General features: G+C 39.1%; 1 protein-coding gene and 2 pseudogenes across 2 annotated transcripts; 2 read left to right on the forward strand and 1 right to left on the reverse strand.

The window, feature by feature from the left end:
- Positions 1-1,694: 1,694 nt before the first annotated feature.
- On the forward strand, positions 1,695-5,532 carry LOC141822355 (uncharacterized; annotated as a pseudogene).
- Positions 5,533-5,772: 240 nt separating this feature from the next.
- On the forward strand, positions 5,773-12,558 carry LOC141821076 (copper transport protein ATX1). Of its 2 annotated transcripts, none has more exons than XM_074708442.1 (3): positions 5,773-6,496; positions 8,585-9,556; positions 12,235-12,558. In XM_074708442.1, the coding sequence occupies exons 2-3, from the start codon at positions 9,430-9,432 to the stop codon at positions 12,498-12,500; spliced, it is 393 nt and encodes a 130-aa protein (XP_074564543.1). In that variant the 5' UTR covers positions 5,773-6,496; positions 8,585-9,429; the 3' UTR covers positions 12,501-12,558. The 2 variants fall into 2 exon arrangements, with proteins under 2 accessions (XP_074564543.1, XP_074564542.1); XM_074708441.1 differs by having other exon boundaries at positions 9,366-9,556.
- On the reverse strand, positions 6,522-8,587 carry LOC141821075 (heavy metal-associated isoprenylated plant protein 9-like; annotated as a pseudogene).
- Positions 12,559-12,665: the final 107 nt, after the last annotated feature.

The raw sequence follows: 12,665 nt of genomic DNA on the forward strand, positions 1-12,665 counted from the left end.
TGTCGCAGTCAATATCTTTTCTTTTTTAAAATAATTGTTAATATCTCAATTTAGATTTTTGTTAAATATAGAATTATTTGTTTTAAAAGGCACTTGAATGCTACTTTAAGACGAGCGATTACTTTATATTAGTTGATAATTAAAAATCTAATTTAAGCCATTATTCTTTCAAGTTCGATTGTTACTAATTACTAACTAAATATAGAAAACAATTGAAGGCCAACATCTTTTTTCCTATTTTTGGAGGCACCTTAAAATCTGTTAATTGTGATAAGAGGATCCTATTTTTTAAGGTGTCTAATGTGGAGTAATTAAGTGATGACGTGGTTTTTTTAATCAAAATTAACTTATTATTTAGGACATCAATTTAAATGTTAAATATATATCACCTCTTCAAATATAAGACCTATACATATTATATTAACATATCTATATTTATTTTAATATAGTCTATTTTATATTAAATAAATAAATATATTTTCAATTTTATTATTATAATTCCATATTATTATTTTAAAATATATTTATTACTTAAAATTATTTTGTAGAATTATTTATTTACAAATAAAATTTATTAAAAAATTCAAATGAAGGAGTATAATATATACCCTTGTGTAAAATTAAAAACAACATATAAATTAAACGTTTTGAAATATATAAAATACTAATTCAGTTGAGTAGAAAATGGAATCTGTCCCTAGCGGCTTCACACGATCGGTTTTACGATCATATAGAAGGTAAATCAAGAAATTGTAGTTGGTTACGACGGGGGAGGACATTGCCTCGGCTTCATCGAGATTCAACACTTCCCCACTTCAGCAAGTATGTTCCGTCGTAATCAACTCAACTATATTTCGGGGCTATTAAATACTAATTCACTTCAGCAAAAGGTGAAATCCACCACCTCAACGATCTCACACGGTCGGTCTCACAACCATATGTGAGAAGGTAAATCGAGAAGTTGCAGTTGACTACAATGGAGTAGGACACTTCAGCAAGTCTACTCCAACTAATTTAACTATGCCCCAGGACTATAAAATACTAATTCACGGATTATCATTTTGGGGGTATTACCTGACTTCACTAGGATTTGAACTCTTGCCCTCTTCTGCTGTAATTCTGCTGCGTCATAACTAACTCATCTATACCCGAGATATGTCCAAATATGTTCAACTATATATATATATATATATATATATATATTTAAAATTTTCGTTATTAAAATAAAAGTAGAGATAATTTATCTCTCATACAATTCCAATAACAAAGCAGGTAAATGTTTGGGTGAACTCAATGAAGTATAAATTTATAAGTAATTTATTTTGGCGCTTAGCGGTCAATTAGAAGACCAGACCGGTCAACTAGAAGACCCAGTCAATTGCTATGACGACAGCGTTTGGCCGCCCAATGATCATCTCTTCGTAACGAAGCAAAGGCCGAGCTACTATTCACCGTCAGATCCTCATCCAACGGATTTCGTTGATTCTCCGTACGAAACGCGTTCTTCCCGCGCTTTCTGGAAGTTTCTCTCCGACCAATTAAATTACCGAAAACACCCTTCATTTGCACGTTGAAATCAACGAAGGACATGGGTATAATGGTCATATCGATACGAGTGTCTACACCTGTGTAGTACAAGTGAGCTGCTATAAGACGCGGGGGCAAAAGGCGGGAAGGTTGCGTGTGTTCTTCGCCGGGGACTTTTGTTAGGGTTTCAGATTGCGCTGCATTGTGCGTATCGCGATCGCCTCCGCAGTCAGTCTGCAGCGCGATCGATCTGGTGTAGGAGGAGATAGAACGGCTGGATGATGAGGAGGGAGATGGCGGTTTTCTCCGTCGATTCGTTGCCGCTGGGATTCCGATTCCGTCCGACGGATGTGGAGCTGGTGAATCATTACCTCAAGGGAAAGATCAGAGGACGGATCATGTCCGAGGTCGAGGTCATCCCGGTGATAGATGTCTGCAAGTGCGATCCGTGGGATCTTCCCGGTGATCATTCCGCGTCTTCATTTCTTGCTTATTGCTTCTCCTCCTTTGTTTATGTTCAGGTTCTTCTTCTCTCGAAAGATTGTTTTTTGTTTGTGATTTTTTCCCCACTGTTTGATTTCCCCAATTTTACTGTGGCGATAATCGAGCTTCGACGGCCGTTTTTTAATGAGATTTTGTAATTTGTAATGCGGCATTTTGATGGAATTTATACATCTGTTGTCTGTCAAAATTCGTTAATGCAAACCTAACATTGCTTACTGTTGTGGTTCCTTTGTTGAATATCCAGCTAAAGCGTTGATAAAATCAAGCGACGAGTGGTTCTTCTTCTCTCCGAAGGACCGTAAATATCCCAATAGCGGTCGTTCTAACCGAACTACACTAACTGGATACTGGAAAGCTACTGGAAAGGATCGAATGATCAAGGCAAGGGCGCGGGATACTGCAATTATAGGCACGAAGAAAACTCTTGTTTTCTACCAAGGCCGTGCCCCTAAAGGCGTTCGAACGAATTGGATTGTGCACGAGTATCGAACCACTGAGCCCGAACTTGATTCAGGGGAGCAGGTGAATTATTATTTTGACGTGCGCTAAAAATAGTCATTTCCTTCTGTTATAGCTTTCTAATGACAGGCATCCTTGAGCTAGTAAAAGCTATGCTGTTCATTTGCGAACTAGTTGGATTGATTCCTTCAATTGATGCCAATAGGACGCGCCTCAATTGTAGTGGCTTCCTCTTGTTCTATCTTTCACTGTGGCTGCTGCTCGTTTAACCCTTACTTCTATAGATAAGGCACTACTTAGATGATATTAGATGGACATGGCTAATGTAATTATGTAAAGAAGAATTTATTTAAAAAGGGAACTGCATGGAGTATCATTTCAAATAGCTTGATGGCTCGTGAAGGATGTATCATGCTTTAAGTTCATGTTGTTGGATCCTTAATATCTTTATGCTTTTGGTCCGTTTTCTAATTTTTATTCAATCTTTTTAGGGTGGCTTTGTTCTTTATCGTTTGTTCAAGAAGATGGAAGAGAAGGTTGGAGAGAAGACCCCAGTTTCTGAAGTTGATGATTGCTTGGAGAGAAATATTGATGATACACACAGTAGTGCTTTGTCTTCTTCTTCAACCATGCTTTCACCAGATGGAATGCGTAATGGAGAAGATGCTACTGGGGAACCTGTGATGCCATTGGATCAGAAGCCTCTGCTGTGTGGTTGGCAAGAGAACATAGAACTTTTACCTCTACACTCAGATGAGCAATTATCAGCTGCTGGCGAATTGTTTGCGGATAAAAACAATTTCACAAGAAATAATCTTCCAATTCAAGAGGAGAGCCTTTTTACTGGTGCTGTGGAATCACCAATAGCTGGGGTAAGAAGTTATTGCGTACATATGAATTTGTTTTACCTAAGCCTTGAAATTTTGTTTTCTTAGTAATTTTTGTCCATAAATGGGATCCAATAAATTTTGTACACAAAACTGCAGGTTGATTTTTCATTGGATAATTTAGCACAATTTGATGTCCGAGAGTTCGAAGATGGTTTTCGTTTTGATTCCTTCATGCTCTCTCAAATGGAACACGAGTTTTATGATGGTGATGAGAAGTTTGCGGCAGAGTCTAAACCATGTCAAAATCTTGAAGATTATTATGTCACTGAATTCTTGGATGGAATTCTTCGTGATCCTGAGGAATGTTCCCCTGATGTATCAAATGCCTGTGGCACTCTTTTCCCATGTTATTCTTATAATCCCTCAGAAGCATTTTTTATCAGGGACAACACGACAGGTATTGGGTGGTGATAATACAGACGTAAGATCTTCATTGTTAAATCCATTCAATTCGTTGGCGCATGTTTATAGTGCTTGTTTTTTTTAAAATAAAAAATAAAGACAAGAAACTTATACATGCTCTTCAGATTTGCTGATTTGTATGCAATTGTTATAAAGACAGCAAATTTTGTAAAGAGTCCTGATATCTTTCCTGATTTCTGCCTCACCAGGTAATTGAAGTTTTTCGTCAACAGTGCAGTCCACCCATTTGTTCAAGCAGCATTAGGCTGAGAGTTGTTACACAGCTCCATTGAGACAAGGCACAAGTCAGTTCCTTTGTTTCCAAATCATAATTTTGGCTATAATGTTTCCTTCATGGAGACTGCTGCAAGTATGCATCAAGAATCAATTAACGTTGAGAACTTAGATAACGCCAGAATCCATATTAGAACACAGAGGAATTTGTTGGAGTCTCATTCCCTGAGTGAAGAAAAAGTCTTACCAATAAGCCGGATACGCTTGCAAAAGTCCATTCATAATGCATCTGTCCCCAAAACTGATCATATAAGCAATATAAAAGATGATATAGTCCAGTCGGTTGTCAATGAGGTCTGAAAATTTACTAATTGTTATGATTAGTTCATCATGATTGTTGTTTTCCTAAAAAAAAAAAAAGTTATCCCTGACATTGAGAGAATACCTACAGGTACCAGAAATTCTGGAGCATAATGAAGAAAACACAGAATCCAGTCTTGACAGCAGTATCAATGCAAAAAAGGACCCTTCTCATGGTACTAAAATATGCCGAAACTAGAATATTTTGATCTCCACGAATTTATTCCACTGCAAAGCTCAACCAAGTTGGATTTACATGGATGTCTCAATTTTAACCTAACTTGATTTCTTGACTTTAAATTTTATCATCGGAGGAGGCACATATGATGTTTTGTAACTTTTCTTGTTTTTTTTAGGGCGGGTATGAATTGGCAGACCAAACCCGACATGTCCTATAGCTTATTACTATTCGTATGTTGTTTAAAATTTCTCCCTGCAAAACTTGAAGATTGCATAATGGATGTTAAAATAATTTAGGTCCCTTGGAAATCAAAAAACCTTCCATCATGTTCTCATGTGTCTAACTGTTATTGGAACCCTAAGAAGATTCAAATTGAAATTTGCGGAACTATGGAGGGTGCAAAATTCATGTGAACATTTCAAGGGTTGATATCAGAGCTATATATCTCTATATGAGACTTTTTTATGTATTATTCTCCGTAGATTTTACACCTTGCTCAAATCTGATCCAACCCCAAATGAGGCCTTGCGTTACCCTTGATGATAATAGTTTCAGGATTTATTATTTGTGTTGGCAAACATGACTGATTATTTAGATTGATTGTGGCACACATTAACTTTGTTGAACTCCATGGTTTTGTCAGGTAATGCAATTTCCACAGTGGAAACATCCTCTCCCCTTGAGTTTGGTGACGCTGAGAAATCTGCTGGATTGAGATCCAGACGGGCACATAAGGATGAAATTGAGAAGAAGACTAGTGATCAATCTTTGGATGCTGTAGCAATTTCATCTGGTTCATACTCTGTTATTAGAACCATTTTGATTCTTTCAGCCCTACTCTTCCTCTGATGTTTTGGATTAAGTTGGTGCCTTAGCTGTTGATGTACATTTATGATCATAGAATTTGACAATCAATTTGAGTGTGTAAATTTTGTAGCTTTATTACAGTTAATCTTCCACTTTTGCTTTTTTACATGTACAGTCTACTGATGAGACAAGGTGTTCTGAATAATACATAGCAATTCTGCGAACTATCTTACTGTGCTTGTTTGTTCCTTTTCTTTTTCTTCTGCACATTCTTTTTTACTTGAATCTTAGCATTTATGATCATAGAATTTGACAAAATCAATTTGAGTTTGTAAATTTTGTAATTTTGTTATAGTTAATCTTCCACTTTTACTTTTTTACATGTACAGTCTACTGATGAGACAAGGTGTTCTGAATAATACATTAGCAATTCTGTGAACTTACTGTGCTTGTTTGTTCCTTTTCTTTTTCTTCTGCACATTCTTTTTTACTTGAATCTTAGCATGCTTGTGTTTTTCTATATCACTTGTGGGATCTGTCCAAACTATTTAGTCACTTATTGAACGCACACCTTGTTTCTCTCTATGATGACAGAAACAGTACTATGTTTTTGTTGAGATAAAAACATATGAAGAACAGATTAGCAATGCGTTTGCCAGTCATTTCTCCTATTGGATGAGTAGCCTAAACTCATTGAAAAGAAGCCTTACTTTGTACCTTTTCCAACGACTATTGCTCACAACCATGATTTGGCTGATTTTATCATTGTAACTAAATTTTGTATCAAGTTAGATGAGCATGAATAGTTTCACATTCAATCTTTCAGCACTATCCCATATTTGTGATACCTTACTCTAGTGGCTTTCTTCTTTGCATGTAGGAAAACTGTATTCCACATCTGCTTCATTACTTGTGCTATTTCTGTAAAAACCTGCATATTTGTTCTTCCATGATAACTATGATGCAGGAAGATTTGAGCCCTTCTTGCCTGTGCAGAATCTTTTCTAATGGAGTTGGAGTTCTTACATTGCAACCAAGCAGATATCTGTTCCTTACAGAGGCATAGTGTACCCTGATCTCATGGGAAGTTGGAGTTGGAAGGCCAATGTGACACAATGAATGATCAATCCAGGTATGGACACCCACTCACTGTAATTGCTCACATCTGCACCTATTTTTCCACATGCAATGCATTAAGCTTTTCTGTATTGTTCTCATAATTTATTCATCATATTTTGTTCGTCAAATTGTCAGTTATAATCTTTACGTTACGCCCAAAAGCTGAATCTTATGATCTTAGTATCAAAGTTTTAGTTGGTTTTGTTGCTGACATTGCCTAGTATGCTACAACTCAAACGTTCATTTTGATTCTGAAATAGTTATATTAATCAAGCCTTTGTGTCGTGATCTTATTATAGATGAATTACAATTCATAGATAACGATAACCATCAAGAAAGAACCAATCCACAAGGATTAGGTTTGCCATGATGTGGCATCCCATATAATGGAGATTGCTACAGTTTACTAGCTCCCGCATTACTTTCAGATCTTGTTTTGAGTTTCATGTGATGCAACAAGCATTGGGGTTTTCGTCGCTGAAGAGCTGAGGTGGTGGTGGTGGTGGTGGTGGTGGATACTGGCATCCAATGCATCATTGTCCTCTGCGCCATCTCTTCTTCCCTGATGAAGTTGCCATGCCAATACATCATTTGCCTCATCATGTCTTCTTGGGCAACAATTGTGGTGGTGTCGATCTCTTCGCTTTCTTTTGTCTTCTCTTTCTCAGCATCACTGTTCATATCATCGCCCGTGCCTTGTGTTTCAGGTGCCTTCTCTTTGCCCTTTTTCTCGTCTTTATTTTCTTCCTCAGGTTTCTTGTCCTGTTTCTTCTCCTCTTCCCTGGGGGGCTGTGGTGGTGGAGGGACAGCAGTAGCTAGTTTCCCAGTTCGCCGGTGTATGTACTCGACTAGCTTTTCAATGGTTATTGTTCCAATTACAGTCACCTTACCAGCACTCGTATCAGTCTCAGCTGTTTGCACTCCTAGTTTCAATAATCATAGAAAAACTTTCAAATTATCGCTCGTTCCACATGATGCATTCATGCAGTTTCACTCACTCACCTTTCATCTTTAGTATCTTCCTCTTCAGTAGCTCTGCACATGCCTCACAGTGCATGTAGACAAGGAGCTCAACTGTTGCCATGCTACTCTCCTGTCACAAACACAAGTTACATTCTCCAACCAATTCGAAACTTATTGTTTCATCTCAACCTTGAATCTTATCTACCTGAGGTGGAACAACTTCCAGCTTGGAGTCCCCTTCGGTCTCTGTGGTCGGCTGAGAGACTACTTGCACCTTCCTCTGTGTTCTGTTGTGGATTCTGGAGCACAAAGATTGAGAATCCACAACCCCCTTCACTGTGACCTGGTTCTTCACCATGTCCACCTCAACACTCTCAACCCCTGATGCGAAGAAACCATTAACTCAACACCGCATGTCACATAAAACTCAGAATTAGGTGGAACCTTTACCTCTGCACTTGAGCATGCACTTCTCAATCTTCTTTGCACATCCAACACAGTGCAAGTCCAGAGACAACACGACTGAAGGAGCAGCCCCTGGCTTTGTTTCCTCTGCCTTTCTTTCTTTCTTTTCTTCTTGTTTCGCCTCCGCTTCCTGCCAAAAAGAAGGAAGACAGATTTTAACTGCATTTTAGAAGCAAACAATCACATAGAACTCGTTACCTGCTTTGCTTCTTCCCCCATCACAAACAACCTCACTGCCTCAGAGTATGTTTTATGCAAGCAGTAAGAAAGGTAGCTAAAGGGTAGAAGGAGATTAGGATTTGTTGAGATTGTTGTAGTAGTAACTTTTGAACTAGTTCTTGCTATCTAGCAAAAGGTGAATGGAAGAGGAGAGGGGATTGAGGATAGGAAGATGTAGAGAGTTTATGGTGAGACTAGGTGGGTGGCAAAAGTAGGAGCAAAACTAGGACATTTGGTAATGCATCACTTTAGTACTGCCTTTTCTTGAATTCAAAGGAGGATGAGGATTTTGGTAGGCAGGGAAGAAGACATATATCTAAAGAGGAGAGAAAGAAGAGAGAATATTTTCAAGTGTTTGGTCCATTGTGATTTTTGCCATTTTGATATATATTTTTCTCTTTAAATGAAAGATTTAAAATTTTATATTGTTTTCTCTGTTCTACTATAATTATAGGTGGAGAGATGGACATCGTTTGGATTCAAGCCTATTTTAGGACGTAATTGTGCCATGAAGATTTGTACAATAAAGTAAAAAACAAGCAGTTTGTCATGTGCATATGGTTTGACTCCACCAATTGATTAGATGATTATAGAGTATAATCACTTCTTCCCCTTCTTTCTTCAGCAAAAGGTGGAATCTGCCACTCTAGCGGTCCCATATGGTCGGCCTCACGATCATCTGTGAGGAAATAAATCGGAAAACTACAGTTGACTACTACGGGAGGGTATTGTACTTCTTTTCCTTCTCATTTCAAGACAAAGTGGGCATTTGAATGATGATACACAAACAAAGTATATGATTTCAATTTCTTGATCCAAATGAACTTTTGGCAAAGGAGGATGTCTATCAGAGCCGAACCAACATAAATCTCTCGAGCAAAGAGGGTTGGAAAGCAACTTGCGGTTTCTTCCACACCTTTGCCAAAGATTTAATGGAGGAACAACAAGGAGAAAGCAGCCCACATGGTTTCCAAGCCAAGAACCACTTTCCACATCCTCTTCCACTGCCCTTATCTGTCAGCAAAGCACCTAACAATTCTCTTCGCCATCAGCAACCCCAAAAAGCAGCACACGAGCCTCCATTTGCACTTACTTTCTTCTTCAAAGCATGGAATATATCCATTGATTAATCATTCTGATTAGTTTGATCAATAAGTAACTGGTCCTTGAAGCTAACTGCTTGTTAATCCCCTATATATAGATCAGAGACGTGCCTGTTGTTTCTGTCTTAGCAGGGCTTGGACATTAAGCAATTCAAGGTTAATCTCAGGGTTTGCATTGCATGCAGACACTGAATCCATGGCTCACTTGCAGATTGTGCCAGCAGGGAGCAAGCCTGTGGAGGCTCAGTTTGTGGAGATGAAGGTGCCCCTCTACTCTTACGGCTGCGAGAAGAAGGTCAAGAAGGCACTGTCTCATCTTAGAGGTTGTAATACCCGAGTTATTTTCTCTATTTTTAGGATTTTTATTAGATTTAAAATTATAATAAAGACCCTTTAGTTAAATGATAGAAGGGAGGTTGATCAAATACAATAGAAAGAAAAGATTCGTCTCGCAAAGACGAATCCAACGAGACCAAGTTTGACCAAATCGGAGGTCGTTTGATGGCCGAACCAAGTGAACCAAAAGTGAATCTGGTTCGCTACAGTAACCGGTTCACAGATTGGATTTCTGAACCGGTTTAATCAAACCCTATTCATCGGTTAATAATCCCGACTGTTTCCCTGTTCGCCGCGTGCGCCGCGCCGCGCGCTCCGGTTTCCTCGCAACCGACCCCGTCCGACAGCAAGAAAGGTTCCGCGGCCGCAGCTATAAGAAGGAGGGAAGTATCGGAGGCAGGGAAAACCCTACTCTTCTCCTCTCCGCCGCCGCCTCCGCCTACTCCTCTGCTCCGCCTTTCGCCGCCGCCGCGTGAGGAGACGCCCGACGCCACTGCCACCGCTGTTCCTCGCCGGAGAAGAAGGAAGCCACAGACCAGCGCCGCTACCCGCGCCGCCTCCGTTCGCGACGCCCTCTGCCCTACCGCCGCTGCGCCGCCGCCCTCTGCAGTGCCGCCCCTGTTCTGGACGGTCCGCGCGGAAACGAGGCCAAAGCAGCCGCCGTCTTCACCTGCACGCGCCGCCTGCGTCCTCGTCCAGTCGACGCTGGAGCTGACGCCGCCGCTCGCCGGTGCCCAGCCGCGCCACCGCCCGTAGCTGCCCTGTTTCACGCCGTGGAGAAGACGAAGCGGCTTCGGATTAATTAACCAGATTAATTAATTAAGGTAGTTGATTAATTAAAGATTTAAATTAATTAATAGTTAATCAGTTATGTCATGAAAGATTAATTAATTAGTTAATTAACCTAATATAAGGTGGATTAATCTAGTAGTTGCTTAATTAAGCTTGTTTAATTAATTAAGCTAATCTAATCAAGTTAATTGCATTTATCATCAGAATTGGTATTTGATTAACTAGTTTGATAATTAGTTAAATAGCTAATAGTTAGTAACTAATTGTCTTAATAAGTTTAGCAAGCAATTAGTAATTAGATAATTAATTAGTTTAATTAATTGATTAATTGATGTTAATCAGGTGACTAATTGAGTTAATGGGATGAGTTGATTAATTAAGATTATTAGATGATCAATTGATTAGCTTATCAATTTCGGTTAATTAGATAAATTGAAAAGGGTTAGTTGGATTGAGATAGGATGAACCCCTTACCCGGTTGAGTAATGAAGCTAGGATAATTTTATCAGCATGGTTAAGTTATAGTTATGATTGTTGCTAGGTCACGAGGAGAAAACACTAAGAACATCTCGGAGGAAGAGCTCCGATTTCACAAACCTTAACGTTAAGACCCTAGCAAGCGGACAAGGTAAGTACATTCTCTCACCTGCAGTATGAGTAGTTCCGTTGTTTTCGTATTGTTCTTAAACATGATTTTGTTAAGCTTTCCATGACATGATTTGTGTTAAACATGAATGTATTTATATGTATGCTCTTTCTATGACGTGATTTATGTTAGACGTGAATGTATTTATGTGTTCTTCCTCTAGTATGATTCATGTTAAAATAAGAATATATATATGTTCTTTCCATAGTATGATTTAGGATTTAACCATGAATATGTAAATTATTCTTCCTATTTAGGATGTAAGTAAAGCATGATAAATGATTGATGAAAGGACAAAGATATAGAAAGTAAAAGAGTAACGACACGGTCGACGAGCCGACGGTCGACGGTCGACGACCACAAGGGTCGCCAAATGGGCCGCCGAATGGACCGCCAAATGGGCTGGGCCGGGTCGTTACAATTCAAACGTATGACTTTCAATTATAAAGAAACTAAGAAATTTCCTATGCCGACGGTCGACGGTCGACGACCACAAGGGTCGCCAAATGGGCCGCCGAATGGACCGCCAAATGGGCTAGGCCGGATGAGTAACGACACGGTCGACGAGCCGACGGTCGACGGTCGACGACCACAAGGGTCGCCAAATGGGCCGCCGAATGGACCGCCAAATGGGCTGGGCCGGGTCGTTACCATTCAAACGTATGACTTTCAATTATAAAGAAGCTAAGAAATTTTCTATGCAATACAAATATTTCCATGTTCAGGTAGTTTCTGCTTAAGTACATGACTTCATAACTATAAGTTATTTCCTGTTTAATTACTAAGAAAGCATGCAATGATTTCCGTTGTTTTGTGAGATTAGGTATGTACTTACTAAGCTTTGCTTATAGTTGCATTCCTTATACTGCAGATAGAGGTAAAGAAAAGTTTTAAGCAACAGGAGGCAGCAGGAGCAGTGTTCGATGTGTGTGGCGGCGGAACCGCGGATTAGAATAAATAAATGAATAAACACCTTATATCAATTATGTATTTTATATCAATGGCTTCCGCATCTTAAATTGAACAGTTGTTTTATTCCGTTATAAGAATATTCCTTTTGATAGAATTTATCTATTGGATTTTCTACCAATAATTTAATAATGATAAGATATACGTAACATCCCCCTATTAGAAAGGAGGAGGGTCGTTACAGAGGTATCGACTCGACTCAAATGCTTCTTTTGAAGTTGTTAGAACTATTTTGATTGAAAATACTCGTCGATCCAGGAATACATTCGGTGCACGTGGATTACGAGTTGCAGAAGGTGACGGTTTGGGGAATTTGCAACAAGGATGATGTTCTTGCCACCATCAAGAAGAAGAGGAGGGAGGCACGATTCTGGGAAAAATTGTCGGAGTGCGATCAGGCAGTACCATCGGAGGAGAAGGTGGAGGAAGAAGATGAAGAGATTCATGTTTCATCGCATCTTCCCGCCATAAAAAGCTTCAAATTCAAAAGATCATGGAAGAAGTTTTTCCCTCTACTCGTATGACTATCTAAAGCTTCATGCTTCATGTGTGTTCATTCAATAAAAGTGGCCTACTTGCCATCTTGTACATATAACTAATCAAAATTTACACGAGTACTTATCTTCATTATCTTCTATGGACGAATAATAATTTTGATGCAACGATAAAATTTTTATTATATGATTTAG

This window comes from Curcuma longa, chromosome 2 (genome assembly GCF_044706935.1).
Source record: "Curcuma longa cultivar G26 ecotype Majalengka, Jawa Barat chromosome 2, ITB_CL_G26_1.1, whole genome shotgun sequence".
Taxonomy (NCBI): Eukaryota; Viridiplantae; Streptophyta; class Magnoliopsida; order Zingiberales; family Zingiberaceae; genus Curcuma; species Curcuma longa.

Coding starts and splice junctions, on each gene's coding strand:
- LOC141821076 (XM_074708441.1), top strand. Junction 9,557..12,234: donor GGCACTGTCTCATCTTAGAG/GTTGTAATACCC, acceptor TCGTCGATCCAG/GAATACATTCGGTGCACGTG.